This window comes from Pinus tabuliformis, chromosome 6, assembly GCF_031772625.1.
Source record: "Pinus tabuliformis cultivar Carrire ecotype Pingquan chromosome 6, CPIR1, whole genome shotgun sequence".
Lineage (NCBI taxonomy): Eukaryota > Viridiplantae > Streptophyta > Pinopsida > Pinales > Pinaceae > Pinus > Pinus tabuliformis.
The window spans coordinates 2,059,943,296-2,059,969,384 of NC_142292.1; the positions used below are offsets into that span (position 1 = coordinate 2,059,943,296).

Consider the following 26,089-nt stretch of genomic DNA (forward strand, 5'->3'; position numbering starts at 1 on the left):
TATCCCACATTGTACAGGCAGTTGATTGGTTCCTTGATGTATTTGGTCAACACTAGACCAGATATCTGTTTTGCAGTCAACACGATGAGTCAGTTTATGTGTGAGCCTAGGAAGGTTCACTGGGTGGCTGCAAAACACATTTTGCGGTACTTGCAGGGGACAGTGGATTATGGTCTAGACTACAGGCAGGGAGATGGAGTGAGATTGGCAGGATACACTGATTTTGATTGGGCAGGTTGTGCTTCTGATAGGAAGAGCACTTCAGGGTGTTGTTTTGGGTTGGGTTCAGCAGTAGTGTCATGGTTCAGCCGGAAGCAGCAGTCAGTAGCACTGAGTTCAGCGGAAGCAGAGTATATGGCAGCCAGTCTAGCTAGTTGTGAGGCCATCTGGCTTCGCAAGATGTTGTTTGGCTTATTTGGTCAGCCGTTGAGACCTTCAGTGATTTACTGTGATAATCAGAGTTGCATTAAACTCACGGAGAATCCAGTATTTCATGACAGGTCAAAGCATATCGGGATCAGATATCATTTCATCAGAGACTATGTTCAGAAGGGAGTTGTGAAGCTTGAGTATATTTCCACTGATGAGCAGGTTGCAGATATCCTTACCAAAGCCTTACCACGGGGCAAGCATGTCTACTTCAGAGACAAGATGGGTGTGGTGAGGAACACCTTCCTCGGTAAGAGGGAGTGTTGAAATTTGGTACCGGAGGACAGGTGGTTCCCTTAGGCTTTGATCTTTGGCCTAGGGAAAAGTGTCCAAAAGAATTTAATTTTTTTCCTAAAGTGACTTTATAATTTTATAAAGTTAAATCTAATTTAAAAGTGACTTTAAGTGATAAAGTTACTAAGTCTAATTTTAAAGTAACTTTTATAAAGTCAATGAAAAATTAGAAAGGAAAAGTGACTTTGGAAATAAATGACTAAGTGGGTCTTTATTAAAGTGGGGTGAATTAAAAAATAGAAAGTGAGATTTAAATGAGCATTTAATCTCAGCTATTGATCTAAATCTATTTCAGCCATTGGATTTAGAAATCACCCAAAAGTCACTTGGAGTTATATTAAAGGAGGAAAAGGAGGAAAAGGTCATTCATTCTTTCATGAGCAGATTGGGAGAAGGAGAGCAAGAGAGATTTCTGAGCAGAGAGGAGAAGGAGACAGCAGCTTGGCACACATTCCAAGGCAGCAGTTGAGCAGATTTGTACAGCTGATTCAGCACATAGTGAAAGGCAGATTTTTGCACAAAAATCGAGGAGCAGTTTGCTGATTTTTCTGCACACAAAACGGAGGCCGTACAGCATTTATTGCTGTCCTGTTTGCTGTAATTTCCAGATTGCTGTGAGGCACGGGAAATGAGATAAGTTGTAAATTTGCTTGCTGATTTTTGCTGAATAATTCTCACTGTAAAAAGGCAATTTTCAGAAATAAAGAAGAGCTCTCAAACTGGTTTTCCCCAAGAGTTGTAGGGGGTTTTTCCAGGGTCAAGTTGACCAAAAATATCAGTGTTTTAATGTGTTTTAATGGCTGTTTTTGATTGCTGATTTTTAATTCTGCAATTTCCAGCATTCTGAAAAATTTCCAGAATTTGTGTTTTCAGCAATATTTATTTTTTTCAGTCTGTTAAATGTATGGTTATGGGAATGGGCATTTAACTACATGGGAGAAATAAGGAGAAACTGAAAACCGGGGTGGGAAAACAGAAATTTCTACAGCTCCTCTCAAACAGCCACCTAAAGAGGAATTCTTCTCTTGCATGCAAGACACCAAGCCTATGCCCTAGCCCTTCCGAAGCTACAAAATCAACACTCCTCCCATGGTCATTTAGGAGGTTGTTGGGCCTAAATAGCGGGGGCTAGGGCCGAGGTGACAGTGGGCCCCTACCATGTGTATGTCCATCTACAAGGTTCCCAAGACCTTAGCAACACTGCTAATCATATTCATAACAAGGCTTATGTTTCCTACAAAGAAAGAAGGTTATCTACATAATTTCTAAACAAGGAGTGATAGTTTTGTCCCAACAAACTTTTTTGCTCTATTGTTCCAAAATGCATTCCATGAAGTAAGTGTATTTTGTAGAATAGTGGGGTAGATTCAAGCAAAACATTGGTCCGAATGTAGATCCAATATGTAAATCTTGTAGATCAACCAATGAAAATATTTGTCCACTCAGAATAGAAATTACATTGGTGGTAATGTAAGATGAAGCATGTAGATAAGGTAACTTTTTATGTTTAATGAATGCGATCATGAGTCAAAATACGGGAACTTCTTGCACACATAATGAATCGACCTGGATATACTTCTCATCCTTCTAACATTACATCCTAAGAGCTGGTAGTGATTGCTTCCGGTGTTAAGAACATGCAAAACCTTGTATGCCTTCATTCATTTCTCAATTGAAACAAGTATGACCAATAGTTGTTTGAATGTATATACTAAGGATTTCCCCATTCTACCTTTTCTTATTTGATAACATTCGTGTACTTCATGGAATATACCCAAAGATTCTAAAACTAATACTTTCAATGTCATTTGACGTACAATAATCTCTATATGCCTTCAACAAATTTCCAGATTCATCGCAGTCATTATTTTTAATATATGCCTATCATAAATTTGTACCCCTTGTGATCGGTGAAACTTTTGAATCTGATTGAGCAAATGAGTCTCACTCTGTTCCATACCTAAGAATGGATTTGGAAGGTATGGAACCCAAATTGGAATTTGAAGTTGGAGTATCAATTATAGTGGCAAGACAAATGGACTGGATTATGCTTTTACTCTGGGGAGATATTGTGTTTGCTGCACAGGATTTAATTTGATAGTCAGAGGCAGATTCATAGCTGGACATTTGTAATAATTCCCAAAAGAAAAACATGGAGAGTTGAAAAAAACAAGTAGAAAGACAGAGAAGAGAAAAATATATTTAATATACCTACTACATTGTACATAGTATATGAAAGTATCATATTAATATAAGATGTCCTCTATAACAATTAAAAACAGAAAAACCGTTATACATTTGAAGAGAGAGAACCAAACCTGGATCACCCACTAACAACAAGTGAGACTCTCCACGAATCTTTGTTCCAGAAGCATCGTTTTGTTGCACACCTCCAATCAAAGTCAATGCAACTGCAGTAGTATAAAAAATATGAATATAAAAGCTCCTATGGCAGGTGAGATTCTCTCTAAACCCTTCTAATCCATATCCATACATTGGTCACCAATAATCATAATCAATATAGCTGCAAGTAAAGGAACAAATCCTTTATATCACAGACCTATACATGCAAACAAACGTCATTTACCTACTTTCAATGCTTACAAATAGGCATATAATAATAGAAAAGAATAAATTAAGAATAAAAATTAGATAGATTTTATGTAAAGATGACAAAAAAAATTGAACCATAAACATTGTACCTGCAAGCTTTACTGTGAATAGGCCATATATTTGTGGGCAAATGGCTTGCAAGATTATATTTCTTCCTGCAAAAAGAATAGTCAACAAGGTTTAACTTCATGCAAAAATATAAAAGAAACAGTGAAGCCTTCAAGCTTAATATTATTCAATCCTCTGTAAAGAAAACAATATTCATCATTTTTACAACAAAATGTGAAGTCCCAAGCACCAAAGTGTTAGTCTCCTCTAACTTGATAAGGCTACCCACCATCACCTCAATAGTTTTTCCTCTATCTGTTGTTTGGCTCTTCTCCAGCTCAAGGTGGCCTTCACTAGAGATAGGATTATCAAGGCTACGGAATGAGAGCCCAAGGTGAAAATAAAGAGTAAGCCTTGACAAAACAAAGTGGTTGTAGTATAATTAGTGGAAATGGAAATAGAAATGGGAAAGAAAGGAGAGTAAGGAAGAGGGCAACAATGGAATGAAATGATGGACCGGTGCCTATCAATTTAAAGGCTAATGGATTCATGATATATGGCAAAATGAATGGGCTAATTTGTCATCAACAAATACTCTGAGGTAGGATATGAGGTAGAAAAGGCTAATTTGACAACTTCAACCTACTTAGGTGAAAGATCTAGTTCAATAACTTCATCAACTAATTGTGTTCCTAAGGTAAAGTGAACTTATTTAATACATTCAACCTTAAAGTGCACACTGTAAATTATGATGTGGGTATTGTTACTGCAAAATCTAGCACCCTAGTGCAAAGCTTCACTAAAGCTTTGTCTAAATTCGCACTTTAGCATTATTAAGAGGAACATTAGACTTGGGAACTTTACATTTATTGTCATTTCATAACCATTTGTTCATTGTAAGATTGTTAATCTTGAATTACTTTACAATGGCATTGGATATCTAATTGGTCCATCTAACATTGCTTTTGGTGAAGATTGTCCTCGTAATTGTTAAGTACTTTTCCTTTTTCATTCTATATTGAATATTTTTGGGATAATTTGCCTTGAAGTACTTAAAGCATTTAACAATCTCACCTAAGAGTAATCACTCATATTTTGCACTTGCAATATTTAGGATTAGTCTTGCACTAATTAATTTACCTCCAAGCATAAGTTTGGTTGATAAAAAGATAGGACCACCTTTTTCATCTAGCTTGCAAAGTCTAGACCCTCTCTAGTGGTTAACACGGTGACCTTGTAGCCATCAGAGCCACAGTGTCTACAGTGCCACATAATTTTTACAATGAAAGTTTTATTATGTCATTTGATCTCACAATTCAACAACTACCAAAATAAGAGGGGGTCCTACCCTTATATAATTTCTTTAGTAATGGCTAGTTGGACTTCTCTCTTAAGAAATATTTTTTATTTATCAGGCACAACTTGGAGACTAAGTAAACCATGAGAAAATAATTTTATTACATAATTTGTCCACAATGAAGAGTTCAACTTAACTTGATTTGACACTTTAGGAGGCAACGTTCCATTTGATTTGACCTAAAGTAGCCAAAAGATGCTCAATGACTTGATCAAGATGACCCAGAGGCCAGGTGAGGTGGCTTGACTTGCTTGGCTTAGAACAATTTGGTCCATAAGAGTCTCAACTTGGTCTAAGGAGGCTCGATGTGTTAAGGAGGATGATTTCACTTTGCAACAGTCACTTTTCTGTCCACAAGAGGTCCAACACTCCATTAACCCCCATAACAAACTCAATGTTCCTCTTATTGACGTAAAATGGCTAGTAGATGGGGGCTAAATTGTTCAACTAAGCTAGATCTTTAACACCCTTGGACCTTTTGACTTGATGCCTTAACTCCTCCATGACTTTTTTAGCAACAACTTGTAAGTTTTATCACATAGCTTACATATGAACCTCTTACTCAGGTTTGTTATTCTATGAAGGAGATGCTTCATGAACATTCTACACTAAGTCCAACATATTTGAAACTTATGCTACCCCTTATTCATTCTTAGACATTGATTACATTATTTCATGTCTTCTGATTTTATAAGTAAAATAGCAGCTCAAATCTTAGGTGCATTCTTTTGGTTCTCTATCATAGAAAGAGATATTTTTACAATTCATATTTCTAGAAACATGAAGGACCTAGATATGATAGATGGTGACAAGTAGTCATACCCTTCAATGGATTGTCTTTGAAGCGCACCCAGAATTGTTCAAATTGCTCAATAACTTCCTCTGAGATGTCAATTGCTGACTTGAGCTCATTAGTCCGCCTAAAGATGAAATTACCAAATTAAAAAAAAAAAAATGTTCATATTGTTCTAACCACCTTAAATAAGAAGAGAGGTAGAAAGTACATTAATGATAAAGACCATACATAAAACTACAACTATGTGACATTCAACCTCATCATAATGAGGTCAACTTTTGAAAGCAAGAACTAGGATATCCGTAAACTTCCTTTCATAAATCATTCCAAGCTGAAAACAAATAGTAAATAAATGGAACTCTCCAAGTAGGCATCTAGTCAATACCATAAGGATAACATTCACATGAACATGCAGAATGGCAAAACCAGACTGCTTCTGGAAAAAAAAATGATTGTGCTGGAAAGACAATGGCATCATATGCAAGTACATTGACTTTACCTAATATTCAATGATATCAATCACATGAATCGTTCCAGTAAAATTTAGATGGAAAAGGCACCACAAGATTATGAACTATGTAACTTTAAGAGACTATGTGATACACTCCACCGTGTCATTATGAACTTGAAACTGGTTACTGTCCACCTTAATTTATGTTATGCAATCATGTGCCGGAAGTTAAATGAAATGATTTCATCACGTACCAATGGTATCCCTGATTTGGGAGCAAAAAAATGAGGACATGATTTTAATCAAAGGCACGCAAGTTGTTAAGTGAGATATCAAACCCCAAGAATGTAAATCAAGTTTACTGCTATTAGGGATGACAATTAGGATAACTGAGCTCTAAAGTATGTTCCAAAGCAGAATGTAAAAGCAGTGCCACTGTTTACACAAGTAAAGAATTACCAAGATAAATAGCCTCTGAAAGATCCTACCCAGAATTTATATGTGCAGGTAAAAATCCTCTTTGTTTTTAGACATGAATGTTGTTTTTAGACCTGGAAGACAGTCTTCAAAACCAAGCAAGGTTTGTATGAGGAGTTAGTCATGTTGTTCAGCCTATGGAATGCACTAGCTATGTTTATGAGATTAATGAATGATATATTGCGCCCTTTTATAGATTCATTCGTTATTCTCTATTTGAATGATATTACCGGTATACAGTGCTACCTGGGAGGAGCACATCTCACATTTGACGTGTTGTCTCTAGTAGGCCTTAGATAGGGGTACCCTACAAGGCAAGGACTAGACTAAGTGATAACAATGGGGTTGTTGTCGCACAGATTGTCACGACAACGCTCAGACCGGGGGCTGTCACCCTGATCCCCGATCTCTCCGTTTAAGCCGTCTCCCGCGGCTAAGGGGGGGTAGACCCTATGGGATGAATAAAGACCAATTGTGGACCAGTTGGGTTGGAAGACGGAACAAGGCGATTTAGCACTTGATTGATTTAGAAATTAATGTACCAGTGCCTTATGGAGTTAATGATTAAATGATTATTTATTAAATGTTTCAGAAGTATAAACCATGTAAAACAATCATTTATCATCAAAATATCCCAGGCGATGCAAGATGTTCAATAAACGCAAAATGCTTTAATAATGATCCAACAATTAAATTTCTAAAGATTTAATGTTTTAAACAACCACAAAATTTAAATGCTAACCAGATTTCAAATAGTTAATTTCCGGATATAAACATCTTAAGCACATTTAACTTCATCACAACAGAGAAAAGACTTTAAAAAAGAATTTCCAAATTTTAATTAGCCTTTTTCAAAATAGCTTTTAATTTTTATATATTTTTTATATCTTTTTATAAAATTCTAAAATAAAAAATCAAAATAGGACAAATATTAAAATCTAATCTAAAACCATGGGAACTTTTTAGATTTTTATATATATATATATATATATATATATATATATATATATATATTTTTATGACTTTTTTTATATTATTTTAAATTAAAACCAAAACTAAATTAGAAATAAAAATTGAACTAAGACCAAAAAATTAAATCTAATTTATGCCTAAACCTAAAAGGAACCCTTTTTTTTAATGAAATTTTGAGCCTAAAAATTAAACAAAATTAAGATCCTAAATAAAATCTAAATTAAAACTAACACCTAATCTATGAAACAATATAAAATCTAAAATCTAAATAAAACTAAAATCTAAACTAAACTAAAAGAAACATTTTATGCGTTTTATAACTTTTTATTTTTTTTAATTCTAAATTTAAAATCAAATATAGAATAAAGCTAAAATCTAAAGTAATTAAATTTCAATTTAAACTTAATGAAAATGTAATTTAAAACAAACACTAAATGAAATTTAATATATCTAGTGCTAAGATTAAAGCGTAACCAACAAAAAATTTTATTTAATTCTAAAACCAAGATCTAAACTAAGTAAAAATAAATAAAAGGTCTAATTCTAACACTTCATCAAATTAAAATATAACCAAAAAGAAAAGTGAAAATCGATTTCTTAAATTTTATTCATTTTTCTTTTTTAAATCAAACCATACTAACCCAAACTATCTTAACACAAATAAAATAAAAAATGGAGCTGAAGTGTATTGTTGTTTGATTTAGCGCAACTGTGACAGGCAATGAGGCTGCAGAAAGGTGCTTCGACGGCAGCGTTGGGAGCTTGGCAGCTAGCCGCTCTACGGTTTTGAGAATGGGCGAAAAAGAGGGTAGTTGGGGATTGGGCGTGAGGTAGCCGCGTAAGCAAGACAGCGTTGCAGGGTCTGCGTGGATCAGTGGAGGCTTCAACAGCGATGAAAGCTACACGCAGGTGAAGAGGACCAACAACGCAGCCGAGGATGGTTGTTTGAGTGGAGTATTGAAATGCGGTTTGAAGGTGCTGCGATCTGGTTTTGGATAGCATTAAAGAGAAAAACTACATGTGAGGGACAGAGCCAAGAGATACGCAAAGGTAGGGATGCGTACAGCAGCTTAGAGCTACGATCTGCAGGTTTGAAAAAAGCTGAGAAAAATGATGAAATGAAGCTACATGCAGATGCATAGAACGCTGAATACGCCAGTTTTGTGCAGGCTGAAGGGAGCAGCAATGCCTGCAGTCTCTAAAAGAATTTTAAAATTTTTCTGCAGCACTGAAACCTAGGCGGCAGTGAAAATTAAAAAACACAGGTAGCAGACCTGTAATCTGGAAAATTGATTAAACCTTTAAACCCTTCCTGCTTCAGATTGCATAATGGAAACCCTGATTGCCTAATGGAAAACCTTGAAGAACTTTTAAAATCTATACTTGCAACCTGTAATGGCAAAAAACAAAACACCGAGAAGTAAAATGTGCCAGAAACAAGACTGAAAACCCTAAAACCAGCTAAAAATTTACAATATTTACAGATTTTCGACTCTTAAGCAGCCAGATTTGTCAATAATCCACAGTAATATTTTCAAAATTTCAATTTAATGTGAGATACTTCAGAAAACCCTTCATGCATTCATAAAAAATTTCAAATGATAAGCCTGGGATCAAGAACTGGCTGGGCTCTTTCAAAAAACACAATCCAGGAGTTGGTTGGTTCAGCCGAGAACTTCCCCTAACGCCCAGTAAACTCAAAACTAAGATTTCTTGCACAGCTTAAAATCAACCATTAACATAGAAGGAAAAAACAATAGCGAAATCCAGATCAAATGGAGATATCTGCCATTATATTTCAGAATCTAAGCTATCATTCAAACCCCAAAGATCAGACAAGATACCTGTGCCTGAATCAATCTTCATCAAGCTATCATCAATGATTGAAAATAAAATTATGTAAGAAAATAAAATAACTTAAAGCATTTCCAGAAGAGTAACACCAACAAGATTTTTAACCCCAAAGTCTTTCTTTATTGCACAAAAAATTACTACAAGAGAGCTTTCTTTAGCACCAGACTCTCAGATCCAATCTGATCTCAAATGACCCCTAACACCCTATTTAAAGAAAAATTTCCCAACGGCTAGTTCGAGTGATCCATGTCAAACTAATCTCGACCGTCGATGAGGATCAAAATCCCTTTTAATCTCATCCGTCGAATTTTTAAATGCATTTTAATATATTAAAAAATTAAAATTCTGCATTTATTTACTCAAAAATTTGACTTATTATTATTTTTTTTTAATTTTATTTTATTTAATTTTATTTTTTTATTATTTTTTAAATTTTATTATTATTTTTATTTATTTTTTAATTTATTTTTTAAATTCTTTAATTTCTTTAATTTTTATTTTTTGGATCCTCAAACTTAGCCTTTGGAAAAATTACCTAGGACCTAGGACTTATGAGGGGATTAAAACATTTTCTAACCCTCAAGACACTTTACATCACGACTTTTACAATTTTACATCTCAAGAGGGAAAACCCATTTGACATAGACCCTCATGGACCACCCAGTTCTGCGACCAAATATAATCTAGCAGATCAACACACTAGGATTCCCCTAAGATTCTAATGACAAAATTCATTCTGGCTTTGAGGTTAGACTGAAGGAAAACTTTGCCGATCATGGATTGGTGAGACAAAAAACCTTCTGGAACGTAGATTATCACTAGAAAATTAGGTCCACCTAGGCAATTTACATACATGACTCAACTCTGCTAAGATTATTTACAATTCACACATGCAGACTGGGTTTACAACATAACATGATCAGGTCGACGATGACTGTCGAATGGCATGGACATGTCGATTAAGCGCTATCCCTTTTGCGAAAAAAGGGGGTGTACTGCTATGGGAAGTTGACACGTAGTGGTCAACATCTGGCTCTACTTGGGGACACATTGCTGCACTGTAGGAATGTGAGAATCCAGAATCTGCATCCACGCAACACACAACAGAAATAAGTAGCGTCCATTCAAGAATCATCATATAACATTAAGCACATGAAAGATATAAGCTCTTCATTTATTAACTAGTCTAACAACATGAAAAAGTAAATCTAATCCTAAAACAGAAATGAAAATGCTGAAAAACAAGGAGTAGGGTTAGAAATACAATACAAAGGATGCCCCATGGCATCAGATGTGTTCAATATAGTGTATACTGAGCATTTGCCTGCTTTCAGGCAAATCTGTCGGCTGCTTGTTGGATGTGCCATGTCCAATTCTACATATGGTAGGAGTTTTTCCTATCCGAAAGTCAAGCTGCTCGCGGCCGTCTGATGCATCAAATCTTCTTCTCGTTCTCTTTCTCTTGCGCTTTTTCTTCCTGGCAGGCTGTATTACTGATGACGTGGAACTTTCTGCTTCAAAGCTCTCAGATGAAGTATGTAAGATATGCGTGACACATCTTTCTTCATTCTGCATCTACCCTGGCAAGGATGATGGATCAATCTCACAGGTGCCATGAGTTATAACTTGATCTTCAGTGACTGGTGGATTAACCGTGTGAGCATCAATCTGATTATTAATTTCCCTTTTATCCAGGTCACCTTCAATTATCCACTTTTCAGTGGAACAAAGGACCTCATAATATGATGGAGCTTGCTGTAACAGATAAGGAGGCTCCTGATCTATTGACGTTCCCTGGTTTCTTTCATCCTCTGACCATTGTTGAAATTTCTGAACCTGTATTTTAATGGCATCTATCTGACTAGAGTGTTCAATCTTTATAGCACAGATTTCCCTGGCATGGTCTTCTTCCATATCTTTTATTACTTTATCGTTCTTTTCCTTTATGGTCATCAAACAATGTTGCATAGAGTTTATCTCTTCCTTATGATTTGCTTGCATGGTAGCTAACTGATTATTATGATCGAATGTCATGATAGTCATTTCTTCATCCATAGTTAATAACTTGTTTTGCATAGAATTAATTTCCCTATCATGATTAGCTTTCATGGTCGTCCTATTTTCCTCCAAGCCTGACAACTTGCTTTGCATAAAACTAATTTCTGTGTCATGATTAATCTTCATGGCCTCAATTTCCTTAGTATGTTGATTTTGCATGATCTCCATCTCTTTATTACGTTTTTCCAGGTGGATGCATAAAGTTTTCACATCATTGGCGTAATTAGTTTGATTGATCTCCATATTTTTTACCAGCTGCATTAGTTCTTGTATAATTTGCTTCTGATCTTCCTTTTCATTGTCAACACTGTTTTTACAATTTGTCCCTGCTTTTCCAGTATCATGGATTTGATCTGCAATGGTACAAGTGGATGACACATTCTGATATGAAGAATTGTCTTGAAATCTTTCATCGACAGCTGGACCTTTTATAAGATTACTTTCATTCCGTTGCACAATTTTAGGGGCACAAGGCAAGCTATCTGGATCACCATATCTATCTTTGAAAGCATCGACAATGTCTTGTAATGAAGTGAAAGAATCTTCAGGACAATTATTAAACCAATTCAAAGCATCACCCTTTAAAGAAAGGACAAATAGACGCATTTTGACATCTTCATGATCATATTGAGGAAGTCTACAATACATGACCGTTATACGATAAAAACTCCATAAATGCCTTCTAACAGCGACTGAACCACCACCCGAGAACAAAGGTAATTTAGAAATGGCCACTTCCGATAAATCATGGAGATCATCAGTAAAATGACATGGTTTAAACGAATAATCCATGATGAATAACGAGGAACCAAATGGATGATAGAGAGAGATCCCTGCTCAAGAAAATCAAGATTTGAAAGAAGTGGAGTCGCCACTTGAACAATGAATCTAATTCTAGGATCCAAAAAGCAACAAACAAGCTGATATGAGAGAGGCTTCTTGTCTGGGAAAAATAAATGAAAAGAAATGGAGTTGCCACCCAAACAAGAAACAAACTGAAGAGTAATTGCTGATATGACGAAAAATAAGGTGATGAAAAGATCCAAATGATGCCAAAAAATGTTGAATCTGCCAGCTCAAATGAGAGATGAGAAAGATGAAAGAATGATGAGAAATGAGAAGATGAATGTCGTTGAAACGACGAGAATAAAATGTCCCCGGCAACGGTGCCAAAAAATGTTGTCGCACAAATTGTCACGACAACGCTCAGATCAGGGGCTGTCACCCTGATCCCCGATCTCTCCGTTTAAGCCGTCTCCCGCGGCTAAGGGGGGTAGACCCTATGGGATGAATAAAGACCAGCTGTGGACCAGTTGGGTTGGGAGATAGAACAAGGCGATCTAGCACTTGATTGATTTAGAAATTAATGTACCAGTGCCTTATGGAGTTAATGATTAAATGATTATTTATTAAATGTTTCAGAAGTATAAACCATGTAAAACAATCATTTATCATCGAAATATCCCAGGCGATGCAAGCTGTTCAATAAACACACAATGCTTTAATAATGATCCAACAATTAAATTTCTAAAGATTTAATGTTTTAACAACCACGAAATTTAAATGCCAACCAGATTTCAAATAGTTAATTTCCAGATATAAACATCTTAAGCACATTTAACTTCATCACAACAGAGAAAAGACTTTAAAAAAGAATTTCCAAATTTTAATTAGCCTTTTTCAAAATAGCTTTTAATTTTATATATTTTTTATATTTTTTTATAAAATTCTAAAATAAAAAATCAAAATAGGACAAATAGTAAAATCTAATCTAAAACCATGGGAACTTTTCAGATTTTTATTTATTCATTTATATATTTTTTTATTTTTTATTTTTTATTTTTATGACTTTTTTTTATATTATTTTAAAATAAAACCAAAACTAAATTAGAAATAAAAATTGAACTAAGACCAAAAAATTAAATCTAATTTATGCCTAAACCTAAAAGGAACCCTCGTTTTTTTTAATGAAATTTTGAGCCTAAAAATTAAACAAAATTAAGATCCTACATAAAATCTAAATTAAAACTAACACCTTATCTATGAAACAATATAAAATCTAAAATCTAAACTAAACTTAAAGAAACATTTTATGCGTTTTATAACTTTTTTTTTTAATTCTAAATTTAAAATCAAATATAGAATAAAGCTAAAATCTAAAGTAATTAAATTTCAATCTAAACTTAATGCAAATGTAATTTAAAACAAACACTAAATGAAATTTAATATATCTAGTGCTAAGATTAAAGCGTAACCAAAAAAAAATTATTTAATTCTAAAACCAAGATCTAAACTAAGTAAAAAAAAATAAAAGGTCTAATTCTAACACTTCATCAAATCAAAATATAACCAAAAAGAAAAGTGAAAATCAATTTCTTAAATTTTATTCAATTTTTTTTAAATCAAACCATACTAACCCAAACTATCTTAACGCAAATATAAAAAAATGGAGTTGAAGTGTATTGTTGTTTGATTTAGCGCAGGTGTGACGGGCAATGAGGCTGCAGAAAGGTGCTTCGACGGCAGCGTTGGGAGCTTGGCAGCTAGCCGCTCTACAGTTTTGAGAATGGGCGAAAACGAGGGTAGCTGGGGATTGGGCGTGAGGTAGCCGCGTAAGCAAGACAGCGTTGCAGGGTCTGCGTGGATCAATGGAGGCTTCAACGGCGATGAAAGCTACACGCAGGTGAAGAGGAGCAACAACGCAGCTGAGGATGGTTGTTTGAGTGGAGTATTGAAATGCGGTTTGAAGGTGCTGCGATCTGGTTTTGGATAGCGATGAAGAGAAAAACTGCATGTGAGGGACAGAGCCAGGAGATACGCAAAGGTAGGGATGCGTACAGCAGCTTAGAGCTGCGATTCTGCAGGTTTGAAAAAAGCTGAGAAAAATGATGAAATGAAGCTGCATGCAGATGCGTGGAACGCTGAATACGCCAGTTTTGTGCAAGCTGAAGGGAGCAGCGATGCCTGCAGTCTCTAAAAAAATTTTAAAATTTTTCTGCAGCATTAAAACCTAGGCGGCATTGAAAATTAAAAACACAAGTAGCAGACCTGTAATCCGGAAAATTGATTAAACCTTTAAACCCTTCCTGCTTTAGATTGCATAATGGAAACCCTGATTGCCTGATGGAAAACCTTGAAGAACTTTTAAAATCTATACTTGCAACCTGTAATGGCAAAAAACAGAACACCGAGAAGTAAAATGTGCCAGAAACAAAACTGAAAACCCTAAAACCAGCTAAAAATTTACAATATTTACAGATTTTCGACTCTTAAGCAGCCAGATTTGTCAATAATCCACAGTAATATTTTCAGAATTTCAATTTAATGTGAGATACTTCAGAAAACCCTTCATGCATTCATGAAAAATTTCAAATGATAAGCCGAGGATCAAGAACTGGCTGGGCTCTTTCAAAAAACACAATCCGGGAGTTGGTTGGTTCAGCCGAGAACTTCCCCTAACGCCCGGTAAACTCAAAACTAAGATTTCCTGCACAGCTTAAAATCAACCATTAACATAGAAGGAAAAAACAATAGTGAAATCCAAATCAAATGGAGATACCTGCCATTATATTTCAGAATCTAAACTATCATTCAAACCCCAAAGATCAGACAAGATACCTGTGCCTGATCAATCTTCATCAAACTATCATCAATGACTGAAAATAAAATTATGCAAGAAAATAAAAGATCTTACAGCATTTCGAGAAGAGTAACACCAACAAGATTTTTAACCCCAAAGTCTTTCTTTATTGCACAAAAAATGACTACAAGAGAGCTTTGTTTAGCACCAGACTCTCAGATCCAATCTGATCTCAAATGACCCCTAACACACTATTTAAAGGAAAATTTCCCAACGGCTAGTTCGAGTGATCTATGTCAAACTAATCTCGACCGTCGATGAGGATCAAAATCCCTTTTAATCTCATCCGTCGAAATTTTAAATGCATTTTAATATATTAAAAAATTAAAATTCTGCATTTATTTACTCAAAAATTTGACTTATTATTATTTTATTATTTATTTATTTATTTATTTTAATTTTATTTTATTTTATTTTATTTTTTAATTATTTTTTAAATTTTATTATTATTTTTATTTATTTTTTAAATTCTTTAATTTCTTTAATTTTTATTTTTTGGATCCTCAAACTTAGCCTTTGGAAAAATTACCTAGGACCTAGGGCTTAGGACTTACGAGGGGATTAAAACATTTTCCGACCCTCAAGACACTTTACATCATGACTTTACAATTTTACATCTCAAGGAGGAAAACCCATTTGACATAGACCCTCATGGACCACCCAGTTCTGCGACCAAATATAATCTAGCAAATCAACACACTAGGACTCCCCTTAGATTCTAATGACAAAATTCATTCTGGCTTTGAGGTTAGGCTGAAGGAAAACTCTGCCAATCATGGATCGGTGAGACAAAAAACCTTCCGGAATGTAGATTATCACTAGAAAATTAGGTCCACCTAGGCAATTTACATACATGGCTCAACTCTGTCAAGATTATTTACAATTCACACATGCAGACTGGGTTTACAACATAACATGATCAGGTCGACGATGACTGTCGAATGGCACGGACATGTCGATTAAGCGCTATCCCTTTTGCGAAAAAAGGGGGTGTACTGCTATGGGAAGTTGACACGTAGTGGTCAACAGGGGTGATGGCCCACTATCACCACAAGCCAAAATCCCCTACTCTTTATGGACTTTCACCAATGGGAGGAGTCCCATTATGTATATAGGTGACCTAATAGGTATTCTAAGCTTAAAGGTGTAATGTGACAAAGAGGCCTCCAAGGGAAAGACACAATTTTGGCACAAGGCTCCAAGAGGAGGTGATTCACTTTCTTTGAAAGAGCCCAAATTAGGGCAACACAAGACCTAGGGTTTGATTTATAGGTTGAGGGTTGGGATGAACAAGGTCTAGATGCAAAGAAAGGGTTTCCCACAATGTGTTCCAACAAGGACAAGGCACATGAAACAGTCAAAAAGCCCCCAAGTTGAAGCTAACACTAAACTAGGGTCTACCCTAGAACAAACAATTAGGGAATAGGAAATTATGGGTGTGTGGTCCCTCAAATTGCACAAGCGAGATGCGATAACGATCAGGTCTTGGGTTGTCACTCTGATCCCTGACTTCTCTGTTCTAACTGTCTCCCAACAGCAGACTATGGGGGGTAGTCCCTATGGAATGTGAGAATGTGCAAGGCTTGTTGGCAACCAAAAAACCCAAGAGACACAACTGAATGGCCTAGCCACTTGGTTGATTTAGCAAGTTTTATAGATTAGATATAGGGCTTGTATTTTTTAGCATAATTCATCATTTCTAAGAGCTGTAACATTAGTTTAAGGTCTGATATAAAAAGTTGCAGCTGTGTTAAAAGTGTTGAAGCTTATCTAATTTCACTTGGTTTATGTTCCTTACATTTTATGAAACTTGGGTAAACATTTAATTGTGTGATTGGGACATTTTTTACTGCTATAATCTCATGTCTATTGGCTGATCTAGAGTTCTTTTCTGCACTACTGGCATCTAATTTCCACTCTTACATTATCTCACATAAGTGTTTTTATTAATTGATAAAAGCCTTGGCTAATTGTTCTAAGTGACATTATGGAAAAATGCTTTACTTTCCATTGGATAAGTGGATTTATGGTTCATGATTAAATTGAATATCTCTTGTGAGTAAGACATCTGATTCTACTTCTTAAGTATCTTATTGGCATATTGGTTATTTGTGGATTACATTGATCTTGTCTCACTTATCACTTAAGCAATTGTCTATTGGTTACATTTTCCGACATTATTAAAATTAGGCATTTTTTCTTGTGGTTGGGATTATCATTCATTTCTTGTTTAAGTACTCTATTCGCATCATTGTAATTAAGTACTTGAGAAAGTAATCTCACCTTAAGAGCAATAATCATCTTGCATTTGCATCCTAGTCCTAGTCCTGTATTAATTAACTAACCTCCAAGCATAAGCTTGGTTGATAGACAAATAGGGCCACCATTCTTCTTTTAGCTTGCGAAGGATAGACCCTCTCTAGTGGTTAACACGGTGACCTTGTAGTCATCAGAGCCACAGTCTCTACAGCGCTGGAGACATCGGTTAGCTAGCATTCAAGGTGAAGTATTGTTAACCAAACCATTGCTTGCTTCGCCTTGACTTCTCTCTATTATATACTTTAGAGACTAGCCTCAAAACCACTGAGGATTAAGAGACACATTTCGTTAAGCATATTATTAAAATAAACCAGGATTTATTTATTTTTTTTGCATCTCACCTAGATTGTAGAATGTGCATAGCGTATAGGATAGCAAAGCATCTCTAAGCAACAATTGTTCATCCGGTCATTTGGTATATAATTGACATAAAGCAAGTATTTGACTCCAATAAGCACAATTTTTTATATCAGACCTTAAGCTAATGTTACAGCTCTTAGAAATGATGAATTATGCTCAGAAATGATTAATTATTCTAGCATCAACCATCTGCAATCTAGATTCCTCTTCTCTTGTCTAGTCTTTGCCTCTACTTCAATTCTATAGGGATTTTAGTCAACATTGTCTAATTTTGATCAAACAACTTAATCCAAGCCTTATAATATGGTAGAGAAAGCTTAACATGCTTGATCAATGATTTTGACTTGAGTGAAGGGTACATAATTGCTAAGGCCATGACAAAGGAGTTCAACAATCAATAACACCAACACTGGGGTACATATAGGGCTTGGTGCTCTTGATTAAATGCCAATCACATGCCCTCATATATGATATAATCCAATGAAATGCCACAATCCCATTGATCCTGAAAATTGTTAAGTCTGTTGAATTTTGAATGGGATATGAAATTCTATTTTCTCCATATGAAGTCTGATGAGGTTGGAACCACTCTCAAACATCCTGAGTCATTTCATGGTAATGTTAAAAATTTAAGTAAAAGGATGGAAATGAAAGATAAAGGAGAATGTCACTTTTACTTTAAGAATTTAACATTACCATTAGGGAGCATCTAGGAAGCGTCTAGGGAGCATCAAGGGGCATCTTGGGAGTATTCGGAAAGTGTAGTTCCTCACATAACAATTCAAAATTTCCGAAGAAAAAAACAAAAAAAGCCCCGCGGAACTGTCCACCTTCTCTCGGATCCGCTCGCGATCCGCGTTGGATACATGCCCGAATCTCCACAGATCCGCACCCGATCCTTTCCGGATCCGCAGATCGGGCCCCCACGGATCTAATTTTCCAAGAATCGCCAAAAAAAGCCGCGGTTCTGCCGAAGGATCGGTGGCAGATCCGTATGGGATGTGGATTTGCCTCCGGATCCTTAGAGGGGGGACGGTTCCTACAACACTAGTTGTAGCATATGAACCAGATCTGAAAACTAATTAAACAACTCACAAAATCCACTTGCAAGCAATCAATATGATCCAAGACTTAATCTTTAGTGACTTAAGAGTATTCTTCAATGCCTTATATGATTAATTAGTGGATTTTGGCTTAGATTTAGAGTGTTTTAGTATTGAATACACTGCTGTAATAAAATGATTCAGATATGCATAACAGAACAGCAAGGAAGGTATGGAGGAAGAGAGCAAACCCTTGGGCCTAATGGCCTAGTTTGGAGACTAGTTGTCTTCCAAGTGATTTAAGACTTGGGCCAATGACCTGCAACGCAAATTGTCAGTTGAAAACAAATAGATCAACCCTCTTATGTCCACAATTAGGGCACCAATGGCTGGTTGAGGCCTTCCTTGTCAACTTTGGCCCTCGAAACCCTATCCCAAAAGACTACCTAAGGTGAAAAACCAAGTGTTAGCCCAATAAACTCAAAATTCTTGATGCAAATTACCCCACATCGATGCCAAATAATTTTTAAAGAAGCTCCAAGCCTGCAACCACAAAAAATTAGCTCAAAAATAGTTGAATAACTCCACAACTTGGCTGAAATGACTACAAAACCAAGGTTGCGGGGGAGCGGCTCCCCCCCCGTCGAACCCGCTCCTAGAGCGCGCTCCCTTCAAGAGCAACCCCAGGAGCACGAGGAGCAATTCGAGAGTGTGCTCCCTAAAAAAAATTTCGCTCCCTAGCCTTTTTTGCATATTCTTTCTTGCAAGACATTCCAAACACAATTTTCTTTCAAAGAAACAATCATTTTTGAGTGGGATAGCCTAATCATCAAGCCTATGGCCCTAGTATTGATATGCGATTCATGGTAATGTTAAATTCTTAAAGTAAAAGTGACTTAAATTTTTAACATTACCATGAAATGACTGGGGATGTTTGAGAGTGGTTCCGACCTCATTGGATTTCATATGGAGAAAGTAGAAGTTTAGATCTCATTCAAAATCCCGCAGACTCATCAATTTTTTAGGATTTCAGGATTGGGGTGATTGCAATGTTTCCATTGGATTTTGTCATGTACTAAGATATGGAACTCGTATTTAATCAAGAGCACCAATCCCTCTATGTACCTTGATGTTAGTGACATTGGTTGTCGAACTCCTCTATCATGACCCTACTAAAAATGTACCCATCATTCAAACAAAATCTTGATTTGACATGATATGTTTTTTCTATCTTATGTTAATTCTTAAAGGGTGATATTAATGACAAAGATCCCTAATCAGATCTAGAGGTAATGACAAAGATACCTCTGGATATTAATGCTTATCCAGATAGCACATAACTAGCACATACCACAGATCAATGGAAGAAGAACACCGTGAAATGAACCCCAAAGTCTTTCATTATGATAGAGAAATGTTCCTATCAGAGCAATGGCTCAATACCAACATTACAAAAATTACATCATCCAAAGATATCACATACAAGCAAAATGGCTTCTATTTATAGAGAAAACCCCTCCAAGTTGAAAATAACAGCTAGTTGGCTTGATCCCCATCAAAATAATCTCGATCGTTGAAAATAGCTTGATGATCTTTTAATCTCTACCGTCTAATTTTTAATTTTGACAAAAATTAGAATTTTCCTTAAAACCCACGTTTAATTAATCCAAAAAATAATATTTTGGATTAATTTCCTCAAAATTTTGACTTTGACTTAACCACCAAGGTCCAAGGGCTCAAATTTTCTTAAAAAGTCTATTTTTCCCTTGGTTGAGGAAATCCAAAAATTAATTTTCCTTTGACCCATGAATTTTCCACTTGGAGAAAAATTAATTTCTCTATAATTAATTTTAACACTAAATTAATTAATTTTCTGGCTTAGGATTTAATTTTATTTTTGTTAGAAAAATTAATTAATTAACACTAGAGGGGATTGATAATTTTTCCACCCTCAAATATTTTAGCCATAATGTCCAAGTATGAAGGACCATGCACTAAAATATTTTTTACATCAGATATTACAATTAATTCAACCCTGAAAGGGGGAATACACCTTTACATATAGACCCTCATGAAAATTACCCAATTCTGCGACACAATATGATCTAGTATAGACTAAGTGATCTGTAATAAAATAATTTAGCCAAATGTGCTTAAATTATTTCCAAACCACTTTTACAAAGACTCGATACAACAATAAGACTCACCTAAGACCTTGCCAATGAATTCCACCCTAGCTTTGGGTTTAAGCTGGAAGAAAAACTTTGTCGATTATCTGTTTTTAGAAACACACATAATTCGGTGAGGTTAAAAAACCTCCTAAGGTGAAATTCGTCGCCAAAATCATATGCCTACCTGGGTGTTGTTACATAATCAAACAGTAATACTAGCACCATTTAAATTACAACTTGCAAAAATTGGGTTTACAATGATAACATTGTGGCGGCTAATGACTTTGAAATTTGAAAAAAAATCTTCACGTCTTCGGACCTTGCTTCCTTGGACTGTAGACAAACACGGGGTCAACGGGGCGAAATTGAAGTGAATGCCCACCAAAAGGAAGGATTTTGTGGCAACCACTATCCTTTTGATGTTTAGACTCTCCAACACCAAAAATTCCTCTTCTCTAAAAATTCGCACCAAGCCCTAGCTCGATTGCTTGGCCTTATAGGGGCCAAACTAGATAAGAGAGAGAAAAGAGAAACAATTATGGATGAAAATTGATTTGATCACCAACAATGGATGGCCAGTGCCTTATTCTTAGGTGGATGGAGTCTATGGATGTTTAAGGTTAGCTAATCCTCGGAAAGGAGTAAGGATATTTTGATGCCCTAGCATATCCCTAGCTATTATCTTTGTGAGGGATCAAAGGCACTTGCGAGAGCTACAACATGAGTTAACAAAGGGAATAACATTCACATGTTCTACAATGAGTATTGCATGCAACAATGATATCTAGATTCTATATAATTAACTTTCAACAAATTAGGGCATAGTAGAAAAACCCTAGATTACCAATATATTACATACATTAGACATAAAACAAAAAATTATCAAATACAAGCCTCACTTACAATATAACATGCATGAATAATCCATAATTGATCCAAGATAACTTCTCCAAAGAAAAAGAGATAGCTCCAATACAAAATTCTTTCCATAGGTCACATCTCTCCCACAAGTAATGAAAGTTGAAATTCTCCTAAGAGAGGTTGAACTCTCTAAGTGATGATGATGAGAAATGCAATAGTCCTCTCCTCTATTTATATGAGGAATAGATCCTAATTAGCTTAAAAGCCCCAAGGAAAACAAGTAAAACCATAATGATGCATTGGGTTACAAGCCAACCCACTAGCTTAGACATAAATCAAGTGAGAACCCACATGTGTGAGTCGTACGACATCATAAAGTTAACGTCATCAATGAAATGAGCTCCAATAGGCATGTGTTAGTGCTTCTGGGTTCCAAGAATGATGTAGAAGCATCCAAAATTCATCCTTTAAGGGTTGGCCCTCAAATTTTTGCCAATGGCTCAGTAGGCACTATAAGAGGGTTCTCATGGGTCTCTAAAGGTGCATAGTGTCCATCTTTGCTCCAATGTTGAGGGCTTCCAAAGCAGTGCTAGCCCTCCCATGTCTCAAGGCGTGAGACCATTCTCATTTGGGCCCTAGATCAGCTACCACCCCTTTCAAAGTGCTAAGGCCGTCCTGGTGGCATGTTAGGTCCAGGTGCATCATCCCAAAGACCATCAAATGCTGGGCAAAGTGCCAAAACACTGTGGGTGTTGCAGGTGCCCAAAGCTGTGTGTGATGCTCTATTGTTGCTTAGAGTCCCATGGCTCTCAATGCTTCACCTGTGGGTGTCATACACTTCTCAAATGGCTTGGGTACCTATGTGTAAGGTGCCCAAAGCCTGGGTTGCGGAACCACCTAACAATTACAACACAAAGTCTAGTGAAAGCAACCAGTCATCAGGTACAATAATAATTTTTTCATCTAAGTGAACCAAGCTTGAATGTAAAGAGCTATTTAATACTTCAAATAAGGCTTCCCTTCCAAAATTTAAGCTTTGAACTCACAATGTTGTTTCCTCCCTAAGTAGGAGTGGCTAAAGGACAACCCTATTCGGTGTTTCTAGCCCCTAAGGGGAAGTAATATTTCCTCAGTCCACCCTTCAATCGATAGGTGTTATGTGAATAATGACGACAATGGAGGGGAAAAGACTTCATGGCCAAGTGCCATGGTCAAAGGGACCAACATGATGGGGATCCACATCCTAAGTGTATAGATGCAAGGAAGGAGCAGTCATGGATGCATGAGTTACCAACTCGGCCTTTGTTTTTCCACCCCTCTTGTGCGAATTTTAGTTTTTCTTGATTTTTATTTGTATTACTATTCGTAGCTCAAAGGGTTCGAGCTTACTTTGTATGATGTATAGAAGTTGTATTACCTCTTAATGATGAGGCAATTCATTGTTCATCGGGGTTTGGATGTGCAAGGGTTAATTTCTTGATGTAAGAGAGCAACATATGCTCGAGAACTGGGTGATGGTCATAAGGGATGGTGTAGAGCTCATGTTAGGCTTTTGCCCACGTGCTAATGTGTATGTCTCAGCCATATTTTGCATTTTGATATTCTTCCTTTTATTTTGCTTGTCACCATTATATGCTTTTTCCTTTTCTTTCAGCTACATCAACCTCCAGGGCAAAGTTTTGGGCCCTACCCAAGTATGTGGATGTATGGGTGCCAAATCCCAAAGAACCAATGGTCAGTTGAACCCAGAGAATGAAGGTGGAATATGGGCTTGTAATCTAAGATGGAAAATGGTAAGTATCGAATACGAATGGATGGAACACGTTATCGCAATCAAGACTTCCCGAGTACTGCCCCTCCTATATGTTGAGAAACCAAGTGTAGTAAGATTAGGCTTGATTTCTTTGTCTTGATAATTACTTGTGAATGTTAAATCTCTTATTACTTCTTATGTGTTCTTCATCAAGCAATTATACAAAAATTCAGTGTTTCAAAAAAAACAAAGAGACAAGAGACACCAAAATTATGCTCCAAGCCAGGGCAAAACCCCACAAGTGGGAAAACCCAACAATCCTTCTCTTATAGAATAAGATCAAAATGAGATATGTAAGACCAAGACCAATATTGCAACTACAACGCCAAGTATAGCTTTGCTCCAAGTCACCTCCAAGAGTCAAAGTCAACACAGGTCAAACTTGGTCCAATTCAAGTCAACATCCTGAAATTTTGGTCCTACAATAGCACGGAAACTCCAGCCTGTTCACACGTGCAAGTTGTGGGAAGTCTGAGATTAGGTCAAACCAAAATATTCTTCTCATTCCTTTACCTCTCTTCTCTTCTTTGATTTTGGCTCCTTATTCTCCTTCATTTGATTCAGAAGATGCTTGTTGTTATATGAATGAATTATCTCCCAAATAGGTCGAACTGTTATATATATATATATATATATATATATATATATATATATAGGAGGTCGAACAGGTGGCTCTTGGAGGACTGGGCCGACTTGTTCCAGGGAGGGCCAACTTTTTCATTTGGTGGGCTTATGACTTGGAAAAATTCAAATTTCATTTTCTTACAAATGTCCAAATGGAACATGACTCAAATACATTTTCTTTTGACTCATAATAAAAAATAAAAAATAAAATAAAATAAAAAACTTTTTGACTGTGAGCATGAAGAACATGCTTTTGACAAAAATATTTAATAAATATATCAATAATAAATTTATATTATGAAGACCGACTCTAGTTACAATTTCAACACCTGCTCTTAACTAGGGAGGTATTCATAATGACTCAACAGGATATTCTTAAGTTGAAATATTCATATAAGAAAGGATCAGGATTGATAAGCCTCAATGACGAGAGCATCATCATAACCAGCATTGTCAAACTACAAAGGCCTTGACAAGTCCGCTCTATCTCTCCACTAGATCAGAGCACAATGAAAGGAGGCATGAATAGGACACCACACCACCTCTCTGAGGGGTGTTCACCAAGGTATGTCCCTGCAGGACCATTTCCTAATCCATTGCCACAATACTTGACACATGGAAATGTTAGTCCTCCAGGCCATTCCTATATTAGATCAATGTACTTCACTCTTACAACTATCAGTATTAGTCACGGTACGGATCTCAAGAATGTTGGTCCCTGATGCTCATCCAATCCACCAATCTCCCTACCCGCGTTCATGTACTAGTCTACCAGGCTTATGGCGGCTATTCATGGCCATAGTACATGACACATGGAGAACACAGTGTCCATCCTCACTCCGTCTCAACCAGGAAGGAGATCCTCACTCCCTCAACCAAGAATGAGATCCTCACTCCCTCAACCAGGGAGGAGATATCCACAAGCCTAAGCTTGTCTCAAAAATATGCATCCTTTCCCTTGGAAACGAACTTCATCAATGCATTGGCTACTTGTTCATCCGTGGCGATCTTGTTTATAGCTTCTCGACTCCTAACCACACACTCTCGGATCATAAAGTGCTTCGACCTTTTCTGAAAAACCAAGTTCTCTGGCAATCTTTATAGAGCATCACGATCGAATCCAGCATGTCATTAAATAGTCCATCTAACATTTTATGGAGCCAAACTGCTTCACAGCTAATTGTACATCTTTCGCCTTTGCAGTGCAACAAAATTCTGCTTCACACTCTTCTAGCTAACCATGCCACATCCCCACCATCGGTAGTATTTCTTCATTACTAGCACTGCTAACGCAAACAATCTATCCTCAAGTCTCAAGTTGTAGTGTAAGATCTACATGTCAACTTTTGCTTCCAGCTCCACTTGAAGTTAATATTTCTTCTTGAGTCCTTAATTTTCAAAAATTTGAGGCCTTCTTGAATTATGAAGCTTCTTTAAGACCTGGAGCAACTCTTCTAACTAAGGCAATCGTCTTAACTTGATCCTCTCTCTCTTACTGGTAGAACCTACTCCTCAAGGCGTCCTCTTGAGCTTTATTGCAGGAGTTACCCAATTTTGCATTCTCTTTGGGCGCAAAGGCAGCTCCTGGCACATAGATTGCAGTACTAGGAGTTGGATTGGAGAGTTAGACATTTGTAGGAAGATTTCTCACCTTGACGCTAGAACTTTAGCACCATTTTGCAGTGTTGGTACAATGGAGTTTTGGAGGGCTGAATTTCTACTATTTGGGCAATGCGCAAAGCAAGTTGAGCAGAGCTTGCACATGGGCAGAGGAAGACTCACTTCTAGAGGAGTTAGGGGTTCGAGAAATAAGGCAATTTTCGAGAAGGATTTGTAAGGAGTTTGGTGCCTTATCGGCGGGAATTTTGGGGCATAGATTTGCAATGTTATTTCTGTAGTGCGCACAGCC

General features: G+C 36.4%; 1 protein-coding gene across 1 annotated transcript in view; it reads right to left on the reverse strand.

Annotated features, from left to right (window-relative positions):
• MCM9 (minichromosome maintenance 9) overlaps positions 1 to 26,089 on the reverse strand; it is a 429,077-nt gene that overhangs the window by 285,693 nt on the left and 117,295 nt on the right. Inside the window, exons 12-14 of the mRNA XM_089412073.1 lie at positions 5,564 to 5,661; positions 3,426 to 3,491; positions 3,042 to 3,134 (exon numbers count right to left, since the gene is read on the reverse strand). Of these exons, the coding sequence (XP_089268199.1) occupies positions 3,042 to 3,134; positions 3,426 to 3,491; positions 5,564 to 5,661 (257 nt within the window). The remainder of the gene's footprint in view (positions 1 to 3,041; positions 3,135 to 3,425; positions 3,492 to 5,563; positions 5,662 to 26,089) is intronic.